The 21,363-nt window shown below is 47.6% G+C and overlaps 1 protein-coding gene across 4 annotated transcripts in view; it reads left to right on the top strand.

The window, feature by feature from the left end:
- Positions 1–17,294, top strand: part of VPS13B (vacuolar protein sorting 13 homolog B) — a 298,548-nt gene extending 281,254 nt beyond the window's left edge. For all 4 annotated transcript variants that reach the window (XM_078593678.1, XM_078593679.1, XM_078593677.1 and 1 more), the window contains exons 55-62: positions 365–483; positions 1,551–2,446; positions 2,815–2,991; positions 4,472–4,642; positions 8,238–8,399; positions 10,032–10,134; positions 11,716–11,992; positions 14,888–17,294. In XM_078593678.1, the coding sequence (XP_078449804.1) occupies positions 365–483; positions 1,551–2,446; positions 2,815–2,991; positions 4,472–4,642; positions 8,238–8,399; positions 10,032–10,134; positions 11,716–11,992; positions 14,888–15,151 (2,169 nt within the window). In that variant the 3' untranslated portion in view covers positions 15,152–17,294. The remainder of the gene's footprint in view (positions 1–364; positions 484–1,550; positions 2,447–2,814; positions 2,992–4,471; positions 4,643–8,237; positions 8,400–10,031; positions 10,135–11,715; positions 11,993–14,887) is intronic.
- Positions 17,295–21,363: the final 4,069 nt, after the last annotated feature.

Here is a 21,363-nt window from a genome sequence, read left to right as displayed (position 1 = left end):
ACAGACAATGCGTTGCTCCCCGCCCGTACCTATTTCCCATAAATTACGTGCTCTGATTATTTCCTGTCGCACATGCAATGGTTAACTCCATGTCATGAAAAAAAACAAATCCGATATCCTCCAGGGTACACAGATTAGTTCTTTTTTTTTGTTCTCCGTGTTCCCCCGCTCGCGTTGATGTAAATTTAATCTATTTTAAATGGCTACTTAAGTGAGAAAATTTCCTCCCTGGGGAAGCTGCATCCTGCTAAACCGCTCAACTTCGCAGATGGCGAAATGTTCCGTCGTGGGGGGGGGGGGGGGGCGTTGCGTCTCACCGAGCGGACACCCTGCTGCCCCCCCCCCCCGCTCTCGCCCCATGCAGGTGGTGTTCCTGCCAGGCTTCGGCTGCGTCTACGTCAACATCTCGCACCACCGGAGCTCCCTCTCCGTGAGCATCGCCCCCGAGAGCAGGGCGGGGCCCGTGCTCACCTCCCTGCGCAGGTGGGACGCGCCCACACGGCCCCGAGGAAGTGGACGCGACGGAGCCACCTCGGAATATTCGTGTGTGCCTGCCGTGTAGTTTTTTCGGAAGTTCTTGCTATAATGGCTCTCCGGTGTGATTTTTTTTTTTGCGGGGCTGTGCCGCGTGTTGTTTATAACCAAACTATAAACTTATTTTATTTTTCCAGGTAAGGCCCACTGAGCTATATATATCTCTTTTTTCAGAAGCGACCTGGCCACAAATGATAGCCCGATGAAGTGGCTTATCGCGTGGAAATGTAAAGCAGCCAAATGCTCAAAACGAATGCTTTTAAATGTGGAGGGAAAAAACCGGAGCACCCAGAGAAAAATCCACGCGACCACGGGAAGAGAGACACGCAAACCCCAAATATACAGGGGTCAGGGTCGGGATCGAACCCACCACATCCTGTATACTCAAGCGAGGTTGTAAAGATCTCGTAACGATGTCCCGACACTTCACTCCACAGCTTCTTTAGGAACTGAATTCTTCCCCTTTGTGATAGTTGTAATACATCGGTTCCCATGCATTGCATTGCGTGGGTGAGAATCCGTAATTTTACATTACGTTCACGTAAATATAATAATGATCAATAATTTATTGCCATTATCAGTCAACCGTTGACTGAAGGCCTCTTCACGCTGCGCCAAGCACAGCGAGTGCATTAATCGCTCTACCACCACTGCCTGACCCACCTCCCAAACTAGCATGGCACTATTTACGTATAATATCAATACGTTCGAAACTGCAAGGCAAATAAAAAAAGAAGAGGCACGTGCCTATGTAGAACTTATTTCGCACCGTACGTCGCCATCCGTGCTAATCGGAGGTGCGGGGGAGGGACAACAAACTAAATACAAAAGCAGTTCTCAAGAAAGGAATGATTTAAAAGTGCTTGGCTCCAGTGGCTTCCTAATATCGGAAGGAAGAGCGTTCCAGACGGCCGCAGAAGCGCATCCGAAAGTGCGCGATGCAGTGCCCGTCTTTGTCACACGTTCACAGCACGCACGCGCGTGCCACATACGTCCGCTCGCTTTGTCCCACACAGGGAGACGCGCCACAACAGCCTGGACCTGCAGGTGTCCTTCGCCCAGGTGAGCGCCGTCCTCGCCGACGACGTCACCAACCCCGCGTCGTCCAGCGAGCTGCTCCGCCTCACGGCCGACGACGTCGTGCTGAGCCTCTCCCCGGCGAGGGCGACCCCCCCCCCTCGCGAGGGAGGGGGGTCACCCTCGGCGGCGGGCCCCGGCGCCCCGCGTCCCGACCCCGCGGTGTCCGCCGGCTCGCTCGCGGACGACGGCGGCGGCGGCGACGGCTGCGCCCTGGAGGTCATCGTCGGAGACCTGCAGCTTGACAATCAGCTCTTCGAGAGGACGAGCTTCCACTTCCCCGTGCTGCTGTGCCGGGTGGACCCCGGGCCCGAGGACGCGGGCCCCCGTGGCCACGCGGGCGTGCCGGAGCGTGCCCTCGGAGGGGCGGACGTCGACGGGCGCCGCGAGGGCGCCGCATTCCGAGCCCTCGTTGTGTTCGACGAGGCCCCGGACTTCGGCTTCCACCCGACGGAGGTGGAGCTCGAGTTCGAGCCCATGCGGCTCTACCTGGAGGACACCTTGGTCTACTACGTGAAGACGCTGCTCGCCACGTTCGCGCCGGACGGCCGAGCCCGCCGCTGGCCGGACGACCGGCCCGCGGGCGACGACGCGGCGCCGTGGGACGTGGCGCGGTCCTCGCTGGCGCTTCTGCGGCCCGTGCAGCTGCGCCGGCTGGCGGTGCGGCCGCTGCGGCTGCTCGTGAGCGTGCACGCCTCGCTCAAGCTCTACATCGCCTCGGACCACACGCCGCTCGCGTTCTCAGAGTTCGAGCGCGGGCCGCTGTTCACCACCCCGAGGCAGCTCGTGCACGCCCTGGCCATGCACTACGCGGCGGGGGCTCTCTTCCGCGCCGGTCAGTGGCAACGGGGGGACCAAAGGCCGCTCGCCGTGCCCGTTGGGGTTTGACAGCACGATGGGGGGGTGTTGTCACGTGTTGTGTATTGGGGGGGGGCGCACGTCAGGGGCCGCGCTAAAGGCCACCAGGGGCCGCCAGTGGCCCGCGGGCCTTGCAATGAAGAACACTGAAGTAGAGTATAAAGTGCTTATTCAAATTTCCACGCGATGTGCCACTTCGTTGAGCTATCATTTGTGTCCAGGTCGCTTCTGAAAAAGAGCCACACAACTCGGTGCGGGCCTTTACCTGGTAAGGTAAAAAATAAAAAGTTCATAGTTTCAGTTTCACGACGTTGACCTTTGCGCGCATTCTCGGTTCGCCCGCAGGGTGGGTGGTGGGATCCCTGGAGATCCTGGGCAGCCCGGCCAGCCTCGTGCGCAGCGTCGGCAACGGCATCGCGGACTTCTTCCGGCTGCCGTACGAAGGGCTCACGCGAGGCCCCGGGGCGTTCGTCAGCGGCGTATCCAGAGGCACCACTTCCTTCGTGAAGCACATTTCCAAAGGCACGTTCGGCGTCTCCGTGAACCCCTCGGTTCAAGAAGCCTACTAAATATCTGCGGGACCCTTCTTTTTTTATTTTTGGCCAGTATCAAGATGATGAAACACGAATAGGCTTTCTTTAATTCTAGATTTGAAGCTTTCGTGACTGAAACGATTCATACTCTTAGGTTTTTTCGGTGAAGTCACGTAGGTAAAAAATCCAATTAAAAGTTAATAAAATTAATAATGGAAATAAAATAAAAGAAAAAATCACGACGTTTCTTTACCCTTTCCTGGCAAGAATACGGGAGGTGTTAAGATGTTCATTCACCAAATGGACACCTGTTACATAGCATCATGTCCGAATTAACCACACATACTTATGGTAAAACGTGCAAAAAAACAACCATGCTTTGGCAACGTATGCATTGTCCTTTAAACTGATTTGGCCGACACCAGAGACAGCCTCCTCAATGGCCTTGTCTCACCACCAGTGCGAAAAGGTGACCAAAACTCTTAGATGTCGCAATTTTATTAGTTGCTGGACGCTTGGAGTCGAGGGCCTTTAGGCCTGTACTCAACGGGGGGGGGGGGGGGGGGGGTTGGCTACGTACGGTGCGAAAGAAGTTCAACATACATACGTCCGAATGTCAAATGCTAAACAGAATGAGTAACCATGTCTGCTCATGTCTGTCGTGCATTCTGCTGTAGCTCTTACTGTAAAGGCCGTTGCGACACCCACGGGGCTCCACCCCCACCGCGCCACACAATGCTATGGGGCTGGTCTCATTTATCTGTTGCTCTACTTGAGCGGCAGTGCTTGCAGCTGCGTGAGCCCACGGCAGTGATTTTCTCAGTACCGGTGCAAAATGCTACTGATAAATACAAGGGGTGCGACAACTCCACCCCTAGCGAATGTGTCACGATTCAGGGCATCGATTGAATTCTAGTGGCTGGAAGCGCCATGTGAATCCATTACATACCACATATATATACGGATTTTAAAATGTTGTTTGTTCACTAATGTATTGTGAGTTTAAGGATCAACATGAATTCATCAATGCATCGTTATATCCCTGCTAAATAATATTCCCAATCGTATATTGAGGTTTTCTTGAAAAAAAAAATCACAGATTTTACGGGCCTCTTTCAATCCATTGCTGGGTAAAGGCCTTCCCATTCTGTGTCGGTCGTGGAGGTTTTTATTACCATACTTCACGCTGGCGAGTGTTGGTTGGTGATGGCGGGTTGGTGATGGCGGGCCAGTGGTGCCAAAGACCAAGTCAGATACCACTCGCCACGAATGTTGGAGGTGGCCGGAAACCTGACAAAACGGATGTTACCTTAGAAAACCTTTCTAGCGTTTTTGCAGTCGGAATTGGAGCATTTCATTGAATTTCAATTGTCACTATTCCAGTTTATCTTTTTTTTCCATATCCGTGCTTGGCGCAAGGTGAAGACACTTAACGTCTGTGTTTTCTTTCCACCGTGGTGGGGAAACAGGCACGCTGACGTCCATCACCAACCTGGCCACGAGCCTCGCGCGGAACATGGACCGCCTGTCGCTGGACGAGGAGCACTCGAGCCGCCAGGAGGAGTGGCGTCGGCAGCTGCCCGAGAGTCTGGGTGACGGCCTGAGACAGGGCCTCTCGCGCCTCGGCCTGAGCCTGCTCGGTGAGACAAGCACACAAACTACGGTCATCCTCGCGGCAGCGGCTTTCTTGCTGGCCATCGAACAAAGACGGTCACCGCATCGTGCGCGCGCGCTTTCGGATGCGGTTCTGTGGCCGTCTGGAACGCTCTTCCTTCCGATATTAGGAAGCCGCTGGAGCTATGTACTTTCATATCTAGATTGAAAACTAATTTCTTTAGAAGTGGTTTTTGCGCTTAGTTTTTTTTCCTTCCCCCATACCTCCGATAAGCACGTTTGGCTGCGTACGTTGCGAAAGAAGTTCAACGTACTCTTAGGTTTTTTCGGTAAAGTCACATAGGTAAAAATAAATAATAAAATATAAATAATAGAAATAATAATAGAAAGAAAGTTAGTGATTTATAATTTCATTTCTATTATTATTTCTATTATTTTTATTTTATTACTTATTTTTACCTACGTGACTTAAGAATATGAATCCTTGCAGTCACGAAAGCTTCAAATCTAGAAGTTCAACGTACATATTTTACATACATACAGAGGGCTCCTTAGCCTGCGAGCGGAACTGTCAGGCTCAGCACGTAGGCTCTCGCAGACGCTCGCAATCCAAGCATGGTCTGCCAGGTTGTGCCGCACGCTGAGCATTCACCTTCCTCACCTGGTCTCCTATGCCCTTGTAAGGTTGGAGACCAGGTTGGTTTCCACACTGCAGTGTGTGGTGACGGATTGAGAAAAAATATGCTCAATGCGCGGTATCACCTGGAAGATGACCACACTAGCATTAAGCGTGGCTGTGGCAACCTACTAAATACATCGCGCTCTGTGTTAAGAGAAGAGCCCATAGAACTTCTCTTATCAGCACACACACAGCAGGGAGTGTACTTTCCCACACAGCGTGGTATATGAGATGCTTCTTGCCTGACAGCCGCACGGATATTGTTAATTATCGGAGCTGGATTGGTGCCATAATAATAATTGAAAACCCAAAGTTAATTCTACGTGGTTTTTTTCGTGTGCGCAGTAGTCATTGGGCAGAGACCATGAACTGGATACACTTGAGAACTCTGTTTAATCACAGGTGGCTTAAACCTGAATTTGAACCCAGGTTCTTAAGCTTAATGTTCTGAACCTTTATCCACCCATCCACTCCCTGGATTGCGTATGTGCCCTACAATTAAACGATACACATTTTGTTAATTTTACCAGATTAGGCCCACTAAGCTATGTGGCTTTTTTTCAGAAGCGACCTGGCCACAAATGATAGCTCAACGAAGTGGCTTATCACGTGGAAAATCATAGCAGCCAAATACTCTAAACGCACGTTTCTAAATGTGGAAGGAAAAACTGGAGGACCTGCAGAAAAATCCATGTGACCGCGGGAGGAGAGACACGCAAACCCCAAATATACAGCAGCAGGCGTCAGTGTCGGGATATAACCCACGACCTCCTGTATACCAGGCGAGGTAGTTAACGTCTCGTCACCGTGGCACTCTAAACATGTCGTGATGGCGATTAATAATAATACAAATTCCATGATTTATTCAGGAAAGTCTCACGGCATCTATGAAACATTTTTCAGAAGGGGCCTGCAAGGGGATGGTTGAGCGAGTGCTTTTTAATGACATTCTTATATTTCTCACATGTTTCGCATTCAGCGGGAAGGTGACATTCCCAAGCAATCAAATGAGCTCTTACACACCTCGGGCCATTTGCCCCAGGCTCATCTACGCGGGTTTGAAGCTTTGCGAACGAGAGTAGAAGATGTGAGAGTTGAAATCAAGCAACGCTGCCAGAGCGCTTTGGTTACGTCACGATACAGGGGTGCTTCAAAAAAATGTTAACACTTACATGGGACAATAATTTTTAATGAAAAAAGAACGGATAATAACACTGTAACATGCTAAGAAATCTTCTTGGTTATTTCGGTAAAGTCACGTGACTTTACCGAAAGAACCAAGAAGATGAATCCCTGCAGTCACGAAAGCTTTAAATCAAAATGATAACAAATATATGTTAATAGCTTCAAAATATCAAAGACTCTCCACTTGTTCGCCATCATTATCAACACACGCCTGGAATCTTCTCCAGGTGGTCTCCAGAGCCCGGAGGCACATTGCTTGTGGTGTTGTTGTAAATTGTCAGAAGTGTTAACACCGTTTGAAGCACCCTGTATTGATGTTTTAAAATGTATGGGAGCAACCTCGCAGTGAGATCAATCGAGTGCCGCAATGGTGTGCATGACTAACTTTAAAGTGTTTTCCCCACATTTATTAAGTTTCAAACTCATTTTTGACGGCGCGTGAGACACAGCCCATCTTGCGTTGTCTACAACGTAACAGCTGTTCATATTTTCGGATGCGTCTCCCTTACAACAGGTGGCAACCCCCCTTTGCCGAAAAGTCAGAGCCATGTTATCGTTGCGCGTGATGGTATTGCCATCCTACTACTTCTGCCAGTTCGTGTCAATATCTCACTCGCTCCTGCCGACACGTAAAGTAACAAGCAACGCCAGATCTGTTTCTTTTACCGGCTCGTACCTCCTTCAAGTTCAAGTTCATTTATTTGGTATAGCCCTGTGAGCCATTCGGCTCTTGAATCGGGTGCAACCACAACAAACAAAAACCAAAAACATGAACAAGAAAACATCTTAAAGTGACTATGTGACTAAGTGCAAACAGAAAATCCAGGAGAAGACAGCAAAATATTGCAGAAAAAGCACCGTACACCAACGCTGTGTGCAATAATCACAGTGGGATGCAAGTCAAACAACAACAACAACCAGACAACATAGATTAACTACCTTCATCAATATTCCAGTGAATTGACACTGCTCTCTGTGCTCACGTTGTTTCGCAGAGTGCTAACGTAAGAGAGGTTACAAATGTGTGGGGGCCATTCGGTCCATCGAGCTCGTTCGGCCGTTCGTGGCATACGGATTCCACAATCTCATCTAGGCGTTTATAGAATAGTCCAAAGCGAATCAGCTTCCACAAGATGATCAGCAAGGGTGTTTGAGACTCAACGTGTGCATACGTTGCAGCAGATTGTAAGATCTAAGCGTGCGCATATATATATAGTCACCGGCTAGCTTAGAACTCTCGCCTGGTGAAAATAAACTTAAACTAGATATTTATTATCTGTCGGCAGATTGTCCTAGTCGTGGATTAACCGTGCTCACCTGCTGCCTTATGTGTGCACGCTGGTTTTGGTATCAGATCCTGCCCATGCAGTATGAGTCAGTGACCCAGTGGGCCATGCGATAGCACACACGTCGGCAGGGGGAACCGATTACTTTCCAAAACTGCAATCGCGGACGACGCATTTTTTTACGTCTTCTCCCCCATTCTACATAGGCACGTAAATGCATGCCCGTGTGAGTGTAGCCTATTGTCGGGCGTGGTGCTGGCCATCCACCCCCTCGTGCGCCGTGCCGGCCTTTCGTAGGTGCTACTCGCTAGCAGCACTTGCCCCGACAGTCTGTTGTTTTATTTGGGCAATCCCACTCCATCTCAAAATTTTTGCCAGATAGTGGAGAGTTTGACCGGAGAGTTTAACCGTATACACATATGCATTTGCTTTAACTGCGTGTCTTGCGGTGTCGTGATTGTTTTTGCGCAGGTGCCATTGCAGGAATAGTCGACCAGCCAATTCAGAATTTCCAAAAGGCCTCCATCGGCAGCAAGACCAAGGGCGTGATCTCGGGCATGGGCAAGGGGTTGGTTGGCGTCTTCACCAAGCCCATTGCCGGAGCAGCGGAGCTCGTTTCACAGACTGGATATGGTAACGCTGTGTTTCCTTTGCGTTTCATGCGTTTGGTTATAATTCATTAATATACATAAGTAGAAATGTACGGTAATTTTGCTGCCCATTGTCAACGTTATCTCATCTTAAAGGAATTTACATTTCGCCTTCACCAAGGTCGCTTTACAAAGAATTAACAATGAGTGTGATGGTGGCGATGAGGTGAATGAAAGAGATGAGAGGAAGCAATGGGAGCACATCTGTGATGATGCGCGATTTGGGCAAAAGCGAAATTGATGACAGTAAATCATGATGATGATTAATAGATTGAATGAATGGGGCAACGAGTGGTAGCCGTATGATAAGAATACGTAGAGGGGAAATTAACGGTGGTGGTTATGAGGATGAGATTAAGGGGTCGTGGGGTCGAGCTGGGGAACAATGAGTGAGTTGAGAGTTGGAGCCGAAACTTGTGAGCGACGGTGACCGCTTAATGTGGAGAGGGGGAAGTTCGATCCAGTGAAGGGGCGGGGGGACCAAGAATAGAAAAAGAGCGAATGCGTGGATTGAGCGCAAGCCGAAGGAGGAACAGAGAAGAGAGAGAGACGGCAAAGATAGAGAATGCAGAGGACGAGAAGGCGACACGTAGAAAGATACAAGAGTGGCAAGACACGGTGGGGCGGGACCATGAAGAGATTTGGAGACCAGCGTGAGGAATTCGGACAGGCAACGGCAGTACACAAGGAGCCAATGCAGTTGCGCAAGGAGGGTCGAGGTACGGGAATTATAGGGAAGGGTTGAATATGATCCGAGCTGAGTTGTTTTGGATTTGTCGAAGGGGAGCAAAAGATTAAGAGAGCCACAGTAGTCCAGGCGGGTGTGGATAAGGTAACGGATGGGAAGTTTTTCAGCAGAGGTGGAAATAAGCAGTGGGATGTTACGAATGTTGAACGAATGCAACCGGCAAGCGTGGGTAGTGGCGGAAATGTGATTGGTGAGGGAGAGGGAAGAGATAGCAGTTATGTTGCGGGCTGAGGAAATAGGGAAAAGGAGGGGAAATAAATGCTGGGACAGGGAGGAGGGGAAAGGGTGGCAGGGAAAAATATAATTAAGAGTTTTGGAAGGGTTGATGGACAGGAAGTGACGTGAGGTCCAAGGTTGGACAGAAACCAGGCAGGCCCCGGAGAAAAATCCACGTGACCACAGGGAGATCAGACATGCAAACTCCAAATATACAGCAGGTGTCAGCGTCGGGATCGAACCCGCGACCTCCTGCGTACCAGGCAGGATACTTTTCTTCACACGTTGGCACCTTCCTGGGGCAGTCGCTTCTGACCGAGCTTATTTCTTAATCACTCTGAAGCTGCCGCACGTAATATTTTGCCGAGCGTTTGCGAATGTTACAGTTACATTTTTACTTTTCGCTTGACTGAAAAGTTTCTCACTCGTCAAAAAATGTGGCATTAAGTATTAAGTAAAGTTATATTATCGGCTCGTTGCTTGAATTGGCAATACCCCGCATTATTGTCAACTTTTTTTTGCCTTTTTCACACGTGCCAAACAACCATGAGTTCAGCCATTTCACGTTTACATTGCTTTTTCGAGATGTAAATAACCGCCTTGCACGGTCCTCTCGAATTTCTTTCACCTCACTTAGCAATTTTTCTTCAGGCATTCTGCACGGCGCCGGCTTGAGGCAGTTCCCAAAGCAGCGCTTCTCACCGACGGACGAGGCAGCTGTCTTGGCGCCCAACAGCCACGCTAAATACGTCTGGTGAGTCACTCTCGCCAAAAACGGTTGTTCACGCGAGCCCTTGCCGGTACAACACTGGGTTGTCGTGGGTTGCGCTGCACGGCTCTCCCGGGACCTTTTCTGGTCGGACCTGCGCGTTGTTTGTCTGACGTTTCACCTCCATGTGCTGGGAGCTTCTTGTCCGTTTTCTCGGGATTAGCAGCGGAATGCGCCAATTTTTTCCGCGTCCCTTGGAGGATCCACTGCTACGAGAGGCGGCGCTTGCGCTCCCGCGTCCCTCGAGAGTTACAGAAGGGTGGGCTCCTTCCCCCGCACCTCCAGTTAGCACGGATGGCTGTGTACGGTGCGAAAGAAGTTCGACAAACATAAGGCGGGCGGATTCTGAAGCCAGCTCTCATCTTAATACAAGAGTATAATGTGGATATTGCAGGCTGTCTTCGCAGCTGCGGGCAGGAAGAAAAGGGCGTCAGGTTCATGAAATTAGAAGATCATCTCCTGGCATTTATTCGTGTTATTTTGATGTTAATACATGGAGGCACTTGAGTGGCACCTGGTGGTATCGCTTGTACAAGTCTACATGTGGAGCCCGTGTGCCACTCCACTGCTGAATGAAGGCCTCCCCACGTGGTGTCAGTGGGTGGGGGGTTATTTGTCCATTTTTATTTTTACGCTGGTCAGTGCGGATTGTAGGCAGGGAGCATCGATATTGGAGCAAAAGTACAGCGACGGATTATTCGCACTGCCCCTGATTACGAAGTAGGCCCACAAACAGCCTACGACGTCTGTTTCTGTGCACGGTGGTCGCCCATTTGTAAGTGCTATCAAGGCTCAACCCTGCTAAGCTTCCAAGATGTGATGAGATTGGGTGATTTGGGCATCGGCTGATTTAGGCATAGGCACATAACGAAATCGCGTAACATAGACCACACAGTCACTCAACCCACAATGCACCGCACGAGACAGCTGCCTGCCAAGTCGCGCATACAGCACACGCAATTTTGTCCCACGTCCGCCCGCATTGCCGCACATGAGTGATTTAAAAACGCATTCAGAGAATTTTGTGTGTATAGGTTAGCCGCGTAAAGCGAGGGAAACCTTTATTTGCGTACACACCCAGGATGCTGCTGTTGTGTCATGGTTAGCACACTGGACTGGACTTGCAATCCAGAGGTTGCCTGTTTGATTCGGTCTCCTGGCGCAGCAGTTTAAACAACGGTGCAAGTTTCTTAAATCTCCCCCCCCCCCCCTTCTCCAACCCAGCAGGATAAATGTGTTAGAACACAGTCCATCGGCAGGTTGCGTGTAGTGGGGTAAAACGTGGGTACTCTCACCTCTTCCAAAACGTCTTGCCAGCGTGTAAGCGTAGTTCAAATATTCTTTCTAAGGGCTCTCTATAGCTTCGTTAAAAATGCGCGGCTACTGGTGGTTTCCATTTAAAGTAACCGACACATGCACGTATGTATGTTGCACCTCTTTCGCAACGTATGTATTCGGAGGATGCGATGACGATTCTCCCGACTCGGACGTACATCGAGTAACCAGGCAGGGCCACACCTCTCCCCCCCCACCACCCACACCCCCGGCCCCGTGCCCCACACACAGGAAAATGCTGCAAGCACTGGGCCGCCCGGAGGCGCTCATGGCTCTGGAGGTGGTGATGATCAGCGGAGCGGGCGTGGAGCACGAGGGCTGCCTCTTGCTCACGGCCGACGTGCTCTTCGTGGTGAGCCTCAGCGAGGACACGCAGCAGCAGGCCTTCCCCGTCACCGAGGTGTCGTGCCGCATGTCGCTCGCCCAGGCGGGCCTGCTCGAGGTGCAGCTCAAGCAGCCGAGTGGCGGCGGCGGCGGCGGCGGCGGCGGTGGCGACGACACGCCGGAGGTAAGAGGAGACCACCCCACCCCTAGCCACCGTGATGATGATGAGAGAGAGAGAGACACACAAACTCCAAATATACAGCAGGCGTCAGGGTCGGGATCGAAGGTAGTTAACATCTCCTAGCCACCGTGGCGCTCCTTGTCGTCCCTTGTCGTTGCGGTTGCGGGCTTCGCCCGGGACTTGGATTCACCACGCCTGGCCGCCTTTGTCTCCCCAGTGGCGATGTTCACACACCACACCAGTGACTCGTTTGAGGCTGAGTCGACCTAGGGGAGGCCCAGGACCGGTTAAAATAATCGTCACCGGTGGTGGCCGTGAGTGGGAATCGAACGCGGGTCGCCGGGTTCGTAGCACAGCGCGCTAACCACTACACTTCCACATGCGCGGGTCACGTGACAGATGTGACGTCACAGCTCACTTGCTGTGCAACAAATATATGCATTATTGAGCTCCCCCCCCCCCCCCCCCCGAAAAAAAGTCTATTTTTATAACTTTTGCATGGTGTACAGTCTGGAAAGTACCCACATGGCAAATTTCAAGTTTGTTGCATGTCGGGAAGTATGCTAAACAATTTGAACAGACACACATAATTACAACTTTGCTTTTTCTATATAGGGAGATAACAAAGAAGAGGCTTAACCAAAGCTGTTGATGCTTTGGCGTTTGCGTCGTCCTTATACAGTTCACCTTTTGGTGGCCTTTGCTCGATAGCCCCGGTGAGACAACCCCATGAAAGAGGATGTCTCTGGTGTACAGGCCAATCACTTTCAAAGGCAATGCAAACACATTAACAAATGTGTTTGCGTGTTTCACCACAAGTCTGTTAATGCAGACTTGATGCCTTGCAATAGGTGTCCAGGTGTTGTTTGAACATCTTAACAACTGTGTTTTTGTGTTTGCACTATTGAAGGCGTCTTTTATTTTTAACCATGCTGGCTGTGCACGGACTCAAAACGGCAACCTGCCAGCAACAAGCAGCACTATTAGAAGCATAATGCTTTTAAACGTTGCTGAGCACAGACTCAAAAGCCCAAAATACAAATTAACAAATCGATTGGAGGAGTATTTTTTTTTTTCATCACGTTTTTCTACCCACCTGCCACTTGTGTTTTACATCGAGGTGCCGGATTAAAGTAACAGGAAGCAACGCTTGCCCCAACAGTCTGTAAGAATTTACGGTGTATCCGAGCTTTTTTTTTCTTCCCCGCGTGGGAAGTTGTGTTAGTGATGTGATGCACCGTTATGAAAGTCACGGTGACCTGGGATTGAATCCCAACTCTGCACAAAGTGAGCGGGGAAACGCTATCTGGATCTGCGCTGAAATTGCTCAACGTCAATTTGGCCTTACGGGAACACCTGATGAGAGTTATAAACATAAGTGGCAGGGCGTAATCAATGGTTCACACCACGACATTGCTTCCCTTGCCAGCCTGAATATTTGATCACCTGCAAAGCACCATATCATTGAGTGCATATTACCCACTATCACAGGTGGATCAGAAACATGGACACTGATTAAGAATATACTAATAGGGTTGTCCCCTTTTTTCTGGCAACAAAACTGACACCTTTTGCAAGGAATCATGCTTACATTAACCACAATACTTGGAGTCAAATGCAAACAAAAAACAATACTCTGATAAAAAAGGGGAAAAACCCTATTAGTATATTTTGGTACTGGCAAAGGAGGTCCCATGATGTAACTGATTAAGAAATTAAGCAAAAGCTTAAGACTGCGCAAAGAAGTATGGAAAGGGGCGTGCTGGAGTTGCGCTGTGAGATAAATAGTCACGAATGGATTCCAGGTCAAAGTCATCATTTTGACTGTTCAGCAAAGTGGGCTTTGGCAGAACATTTCTCAAGAAAAGAGTGATGGCTTGTGAGCGAGAATAACATATTCTTAGGTTTTTCGGTAAAGTCACGTAGGTAAAAAATTAAAATTAATAAAAGAAAAATTAAAATAATTTTTTTTCCGGTAAAGTCACGTAGGTAAAAAATTAAAATTAATAAATGTAAAATAAAATAAAAATAAAATAATTTGTATTTTATTTTACTTTTATTAAAATTGAAATTAATAAAAGTAAAATAAAATTAAAATAAAATAATTTATATTTTTATTTTATTTTACTTTTATTAATTTTAATTTTTTACCTACGTGACTTTACCGAAAAACCTAAATATGAATCCTTGCAGTCACGAAAGCTTCAAATCTAGAATAACATCTCGATGGCAGCCAAAGGAAGGAACGTTCCCAAAGAGGTCACTCCACTGCAGAGATGGCACGTTGATATCACCTCGTGTGCCGGTGCTGGTTGGATTGTAGAATCGCTTGACCGTTGGTGGTTTATCGCCAGGTTGGGGAGGCCTTCATCCAACACTGGGTTGATCATGGCTGACAATGACGAGCCGTTGCTATTACAATCCTTAAGACTAAATGAGATATATTTGTAATTGGATGATGTTTCATCATTGGAACCTCATTTGCCAGTAAAAAATATGATAATTGTTGGTTTTTTTTGTGCGCCTTTTGGCGTCATCTGGTCCAACCCATGAGAGACTAGGCTCTAAGGAAAGCTGTCTCGGGTGTGGACCAATCAACTTCAAGGACAGTGCATATATTATCAGAGTTATATTTTTTGTTTGCATTATGGCTGCAGGTATTGTGGTCTATGCAAACATGACTCCTTGTAAAAAAAAGTGTCAGTTTTGTTGCTGGATGATGTTTGTTTGCAAAAGTGGCCAGGTTTGTTGCTGCCCACAACAAACACATTGTGTACCATTATGGCGGCTCCACGGGCCAGCAAATGCTCTCGACGAGTATTTAGCTCGTTACAAGCCTGAAGACCAAACGAGAGGAATCTTCATCTTTAGTGTGTGCGCGTGCGTGTGCTGCTTCAGCAGCAGCAGCAAGCGGAGCTGTGCGGGCAGGAGAAGCTGTCGGAGCAGCAGTACGAGCGCTTGGTCGACTACGTGCGCCGCTCGTCGCAGTACCTGGCCCCGCTGGTGCCGCGGCACGAGCAGGCGCACCCGGTCGCCCGCTCCGCGCCGCCCGCCGCCAACATTAAAACCTACCAGTACCTGGTGCACCCCAGCTTCGGAGAGGTTTTCGTGGGGAGGTTCACACAGGCCAAGAACAGGGCGCTGCACAAAGGCTTTTCGTAAAGGCGATTGGAGGCTGGCGCGATGATAACCGTCGGTCGATCAAGAAGTGACTCGATCGACGGGCGGTTATAGCTGACTATTTTGTGGTCGTTTGACCGGCCCCCCCGTTTAAAAACGGTGGCCGCCGCCACCGCTGGGAATATGCCCCCCCCCCCGCCGCCTCCCTACGAGCCGCAGCGAACGTGACGCGGCCGATGACGGCATTGCGTCACCAAGCGCAGCCCATCACCTCTGTCCGGGAGCACGCGTGGAAGCTGAGGTGAGACTATTTTCGTTCGTGCACTCCAATCTGTCGAGTAAATCGGACCAATGATCGGCACCGTATTCGATTGCTTACATCATCGGAGAGCTCAGCGCTAAAGATGATTGTGACGAAATATGCCACGATATTTAATCTCCCCTACGCATCCTCCAACAATTGGATGGGGAGAGTGGCAGGTTGTGCTGAACGTGTTGTAGATGGGGAGAGGACAGTACAGAGCCTTGGGAGGGTTTTCTCCAAGTTGTTTACGATGAATACGAGCAGAACAGATACATTGTCATCTTTGTATTTATTCACGAATATCTCCGACATGCACAATTGTCGTTTAGAATGTTGCCTTATTTAAATTCTCGTGTCAGTTCTATTGAGTAAATGATGCAAGTGATTTTGTGTGATTTAGATACAGTGAAGCAATTTGTTTATTTTTTATGAAGAACAATTCTAAGAGGAAATGAGCACAAGTGCCAGTATTGCGGTAGACACTTCAATATGTTACATTTAGCACCCAATTACATAATGATAAGATCAAAACAACGCATGTTTGTGTTGATTGTAACCAGGTAAGAAATCATTAGGATGAAAATCAAAACTTTAACTTGTATCTGGAGCATTTTCTAAATACATAAACTCAACACAAAAACGTAAACTTATCTGTAGAAAAAGGAATTCCCATCTCCACGTTAGGCATTTATATTTAGTCAAAAGTATGCTGCTCATGCTTTTCTTGACAAGTGGCCACGTGTCTATGATATGAGATGTAAACAACGCCGTGTACGCATGGGTAGATGCCGAGTGCCAGTGTGACATTAGTGGAGGCCTGAGGCCTGTGTGTTCATGGTAGCACATTCCATTGAAGCTGCACGTCTCCAAACAGACACACGTGCTGGCATGCCAACTGTAAATAAATAATAGCTGTTTTGTTTTTCAAATATAAATACATATTGTGTATACTACATATACAGATGGTTTAAATATCGGTGATCAGTTTTACAAGTTTACAGATGAAATGAAAATAAAATGCGTCGCTAATTGTCGGAGGTGTAATAATTCATCCATTCACATCAATTTATAAGCTCACGATACACGCATCAGAGCAATGTTCGTATGTTGATATGTCGTATGGGACCACAGCAGCCACTAAGTGGCCACTACATTTACCCCGATGTACAAATAAACATATTTGTGATCGCAACCCAGACTCGTGACAACTCATCGAAACGCCACGGGGGTTGGATTGGATTGTTCCCGAAGTTATTCTGCCCCAATCTCCCGGCAGGTCTTTGGTTTCTGACTCCCCTTCATTCTGTCCGATTTTGGGTTTGTATGCCCCCCCCCTGCCCAGACTGCCTGGGAATTTCAGAATGTTTACTGATATCTGGTTGTATTTTTTTGTTGTTGAACTTGATCGTAGTACGTACACTGCACAGTTTGTTTGACGAGAGACCTAGGCCGATTGAGTGACGTGTTGGTCTCCAGTGGGAAAGGTGGAAGGATATTTCTTTGTGGCTAATGATTAACTGTTCCACCTCTAATAAGCACGTGTTTTATGGCATGCTTACGAAATTAAAGTTATAAGTTAACTCTGAGTACACTAACTCCAATTATAAAGAAACATATTGGCCCCAAATACATATACATGGTGTGCATGTGTTTTATAATTGTGCGTAAATACTAATCAGAGGCACTAACAATGGGGGCTGACTTGCCAGCCGATGACGTGATATACACATATGCATACAGGTTAAACCCACGTTTATTCTTTTAATAAACATGAGCAAATGTTTACAATTCATTACTGCTGTGTGTCGATACATTGGCGAGAAACAAAAAAATATGTTTTGGAAAAGCACGGTAAAATAAAAAGTTGTCGAGTTGATCATATTCCCTTTGATTGACCAATGAGTGGCCAAGATGCATGTACAGGTAGTGGATGGATAAATATTGTCTGTGGGCCGTTTAGAAGTGAGAAGCCGCTGCTTTTGGAAACCTCATAAGATGGGCCCATGCATGAATACAAATAACACAATAATGGTGAATGTCTACGTTTCTGATCCATTTTATAGCAGGAACTAAGCACAGATTACACACATTTTGCTTCAAGTATATCGTTATCTTGCCTTCCATTAACAAGTTGAGGTTTCTAAAACGCACTTCAACTTGTAGTTCATATTTGTATCCCGGTCCACCTTTAATAACTCTCCTTCATATACAATCGCGGATGTGTCGGTGTGACACAAATGTATCGGGCAAAAACACCGAATACGTGGAAATTAATGTCCTGGTTCCATCGATGCAACACGAGAACCCGTGACGACACAATCGGGCACGTGGCGGGCCGAACGCGCGCACGTGACCCACACGTCACTGGGAAGCCATGCTGAGTGGGCCCTGCAAGTCACAAGACCACGCGACGCAACGCTCCGCGTGGCCACTAGGAGGCGCCCGCTTCGGATCGTGTGCCCGGTTGCGTTTTATTTAAACATCAATGACATTAAAGTTTTGATTTAAAGCTTTCGTGACTGCAGGGATTAATATTCTTGGTTATTTCGGTAGAGTCACGTAGAAGGAAAACAATAAAATAATAAAAATATAAAACTAAATTCTCACGACGTTTCGACTGCAACACAAGCTTTATATTTTTATTATGTATTGTTTCCCTTCTACGTGACTTTACCGAAAGAACCAAGAACAGCAATGACATTGCGGAGAAGTACATTTTTATATGTTGCAACATTTTTTTCACAATAATGAACATATGTGAGTGGCGTAGCTATCGCGTGCTCAGGTGATGCAGCTGAAAACCGGCCGGTGTGACTCACGCGTTGAGCTTTGAAGAGGGGGACAGGCGGCCTACACTGCAGGAAGCCCAAGAGAGGATCTGCACAGGGTCATTTCCCATAAATGTGCTAAATTCCTCTTGATATGCAAATTCCTTTGTCAAGGCGCTCTTCCCCCTCCAACCCAGCTTAAATATACGCTTCCAAGCCTGGTGATGTTCATTCAGACACTGTCCGACAGACCTGTTCTTCACCTGAGGACGGCTGCTTGCGTTGTGGCCGAAACGTCGTGAGAATTATTTTATTATGTTTTATTTTTATTATTTCCCTTCTACGTGACTTTACCGAAAGAACCAAGAGAGGATATGCACAGGGTGTCAAGTATTGAGACTTCAGTGCTGTTGCACGCTGACCAGACGTTTTTGAAAAGGTGGCGGTACTCACACTTGACCCCAGCGCACGCGACCTGCCGGTGAAATGACCGAGAGGATTTAAGAAACCTGCACCCATCGTTTCAACCGCCGCGCCTGGAGATCGAATATAACCGGCGACCTTTTCGATTGCAAGTCCAGTTTGCGTACCTGTCAACACCTTATCGGTGCCCTGCCTTATTGCAGACCAATTCAGACCTTACTGGTCACCTCGTGCCCTTATAAATCTCAACGTTCATCCGACAAAGTCCCATCACAAGGGAGAAACACAAACAAATAGACAATCACCACTACTACACTCACCACTACATACATGTCGACCCCTTATCGGTGCCCTACCTTTATATTACAGGCCAATTCACCCCTTACTGGTCACCCCGTGTCGCTTATACATCCCAACGTTCATCCGACAGTCCCATCACAAGGGAGAAACACATACGAATGCATGACCGCGCTCTTTCAAATGTCAGTCTGTCGGCGTCGCTCATTTCGCCGCAGCAGGTAACGCTGCCCATCGTCGCTGCGCTGTGGCGTGGCTTGTGTCTGGAAATTCGGATGTGGAAGTGTATTGATTGCGTGTACTATCTGTACCGAGAGCGTCTTGTATCCGGCTGATACAGGGGATCGCTAATATCTACAGTAGAAGCAAAAAAAAGCATGTCCCACGACTTTTTTTTATTTAGTCGTATGATTGTTTTTGTTGTCGTTGCCCGTATCGAAACGGCTGTACGCCGTATAGACCTGAAAACTCAATTTCCCTGGACGAGAATACGGGCGAACCGTTTGGGTTGACAGGTAATGAGTGTGCTAACCATTAGACCACAACATCATCATTACACCACGGTAGATCCAAATAAAACATACAATCTTTAAAATGTTTATCTTCTAAAGTACTGTTTGCACGTTTAGCATGACTTCATCTTTTGGCGGAACTGTTTTTTTTTATCTTTAAACACGGGAATTTTTTGACCGGACAAAACGTGTTTGTTTGCAAACAATAATGTTGTCCAATGGCATTTTTTCCCCCTGCAAAGTTCAATCTATTTAATTTCAAGGAAACAGGTGTTGCTTTTCACAAACATGTCAGGAAATTCTAGATTTGAAGCTTTCGTGACTGCAAGGATTCATACTCTTAGTTCTTTCGGTAAAGTCACGTAGGTAAAAAATGAAATTAATAGAATAATAAAAATAAAACAATGATTTTTATTGTTTTATTTTTATTAATTTCATTTTTTACCTACGTGACTTTACCGAAAGAACTAAGAGTATGTCAGGAAATACATTGACGACCACAATATCTCCAATTCGTATGAATCCGTGCCCCAGCGCATTGTTTACATCGCTCACACAAATCAGAAATCCCAGCAGTGGGCGCACATCTACCAGCAATCATCGCTGCCTTTAATGCACAGCATTAGCCTGTGGTGGACTGCTGCTAATGCCGTACAATGCATACATGTTGTATGTAAGTTGAACTTCGTTCGCACCGTACGTAGCCCACCGTGCTAACCGGGTGGTGTGGGGGAAGGACAACACACTACGCACATAAAGTATTTGGAAAGAAATGAGTTTTCAATCTAAATTTGTCGTAATTCGAGCATCGGGCAGTTCATTATTTGACGATGCTGGGTGTAATTACCAGCGAAACGTCGTATTCATTTACTCTGCAACACACCGGTGGGCTGAAGTGGTAACTCATTGGCGCGTCGTTTACGTGGCAAACCTTACTGGCTGTGTCGGGTGGTGGAGGGTTACGACACATACTTACGCGATCTAACCCAAAAAAAAAACTTTCTTATGGGAAGTGCATTGTTCCAGCTTTGCAGCCGCGTGTGTGTCATCACTTGTAGTATAAGTGTCAGGATTATACCACATCAAGTCGTCGATGAGCTGAGACGTGATATTTCATTCGTTGGCACCACCTGAAGTGGTGTCACGTGAGTGGGTCGAATTTCTTTACGTGGCCACTAAACAGTGGACTGCGTGAGAAGCATTTAAAATGAGCAGCTTATAAAAAAATAACTCATTAGCCTCATAAACTTAGCGGTACTACTCGAGTTTTGCCGCATTAGATGGTACCAATTTCTGCTCTGACTTAGGAGAAAATCAATGGCACCGGTTGATGAAATGTAGCTGTGACAATAACCTTTGACACGTCCCCTGTGTTACAGTGATACATCTCTTACACTTGGCACATTTTACGAGCCATAATTATCCGAGTAAATTATTAAGCCGTCCATGCGGTTATGTGCAAATCAAAGGTGGATCAAGTGTGCGGATTGGCTTGCTGGTTCTATCACGTAGGTAAAAAATGTAAAACTAAAATTAATAAAAGTAAATTAATTTTAGTTTAAATTGTTTTACCTACGTGACTTTACCGAAAAACCCCAAGAATATGAATCCTTGCAGTCTCGAAAGCTTCAAATCTAGAATTGCTGGTTCTGGCTCCTTCGCCTGACGTGTGGGGAAACCGGGTGGATTATCAGGGTGGATTATCAGGGTGGATTTGGTGCTTCCGGAGACCACGTCCGGCAACTCCCTCGGATGTGGCTAAGGGCAGATGAGAGTGAATCATATGTATCATTTCCTATGGGCCACTTCTGAGTGACTCGTTCACGAATAAGCAAAAGTAGGAAGAAGCTGTTAAATCTTAATTTGGGAGCTTTCGTGACTGCAGGAATTATTCTTTGGTTCTTTTTCGGTTAAGTCGCGTCTATCTGCTTGTATGTCTGTCTATAGTTT

This window comes from Lampetra planeri, chromosome 4, assembly GCF_965212315.1.
Source record: "Lampetra planeri chromosome 4, kcLamPlan1.2.h2, whole genome shotgun sequence".
Lineage (NCBI taxonomy): Eukaryota > Metazoa > Chordata > Hyperoartia > Petromyzontiformes > Petromyzontidae > Lampetra > Lampetra planeri.
The sequence above is the reverse complement of the archived record's forward strand: the minus strand, read 5'-3'. Positions and strand labels throughout refer to the sequence as shown.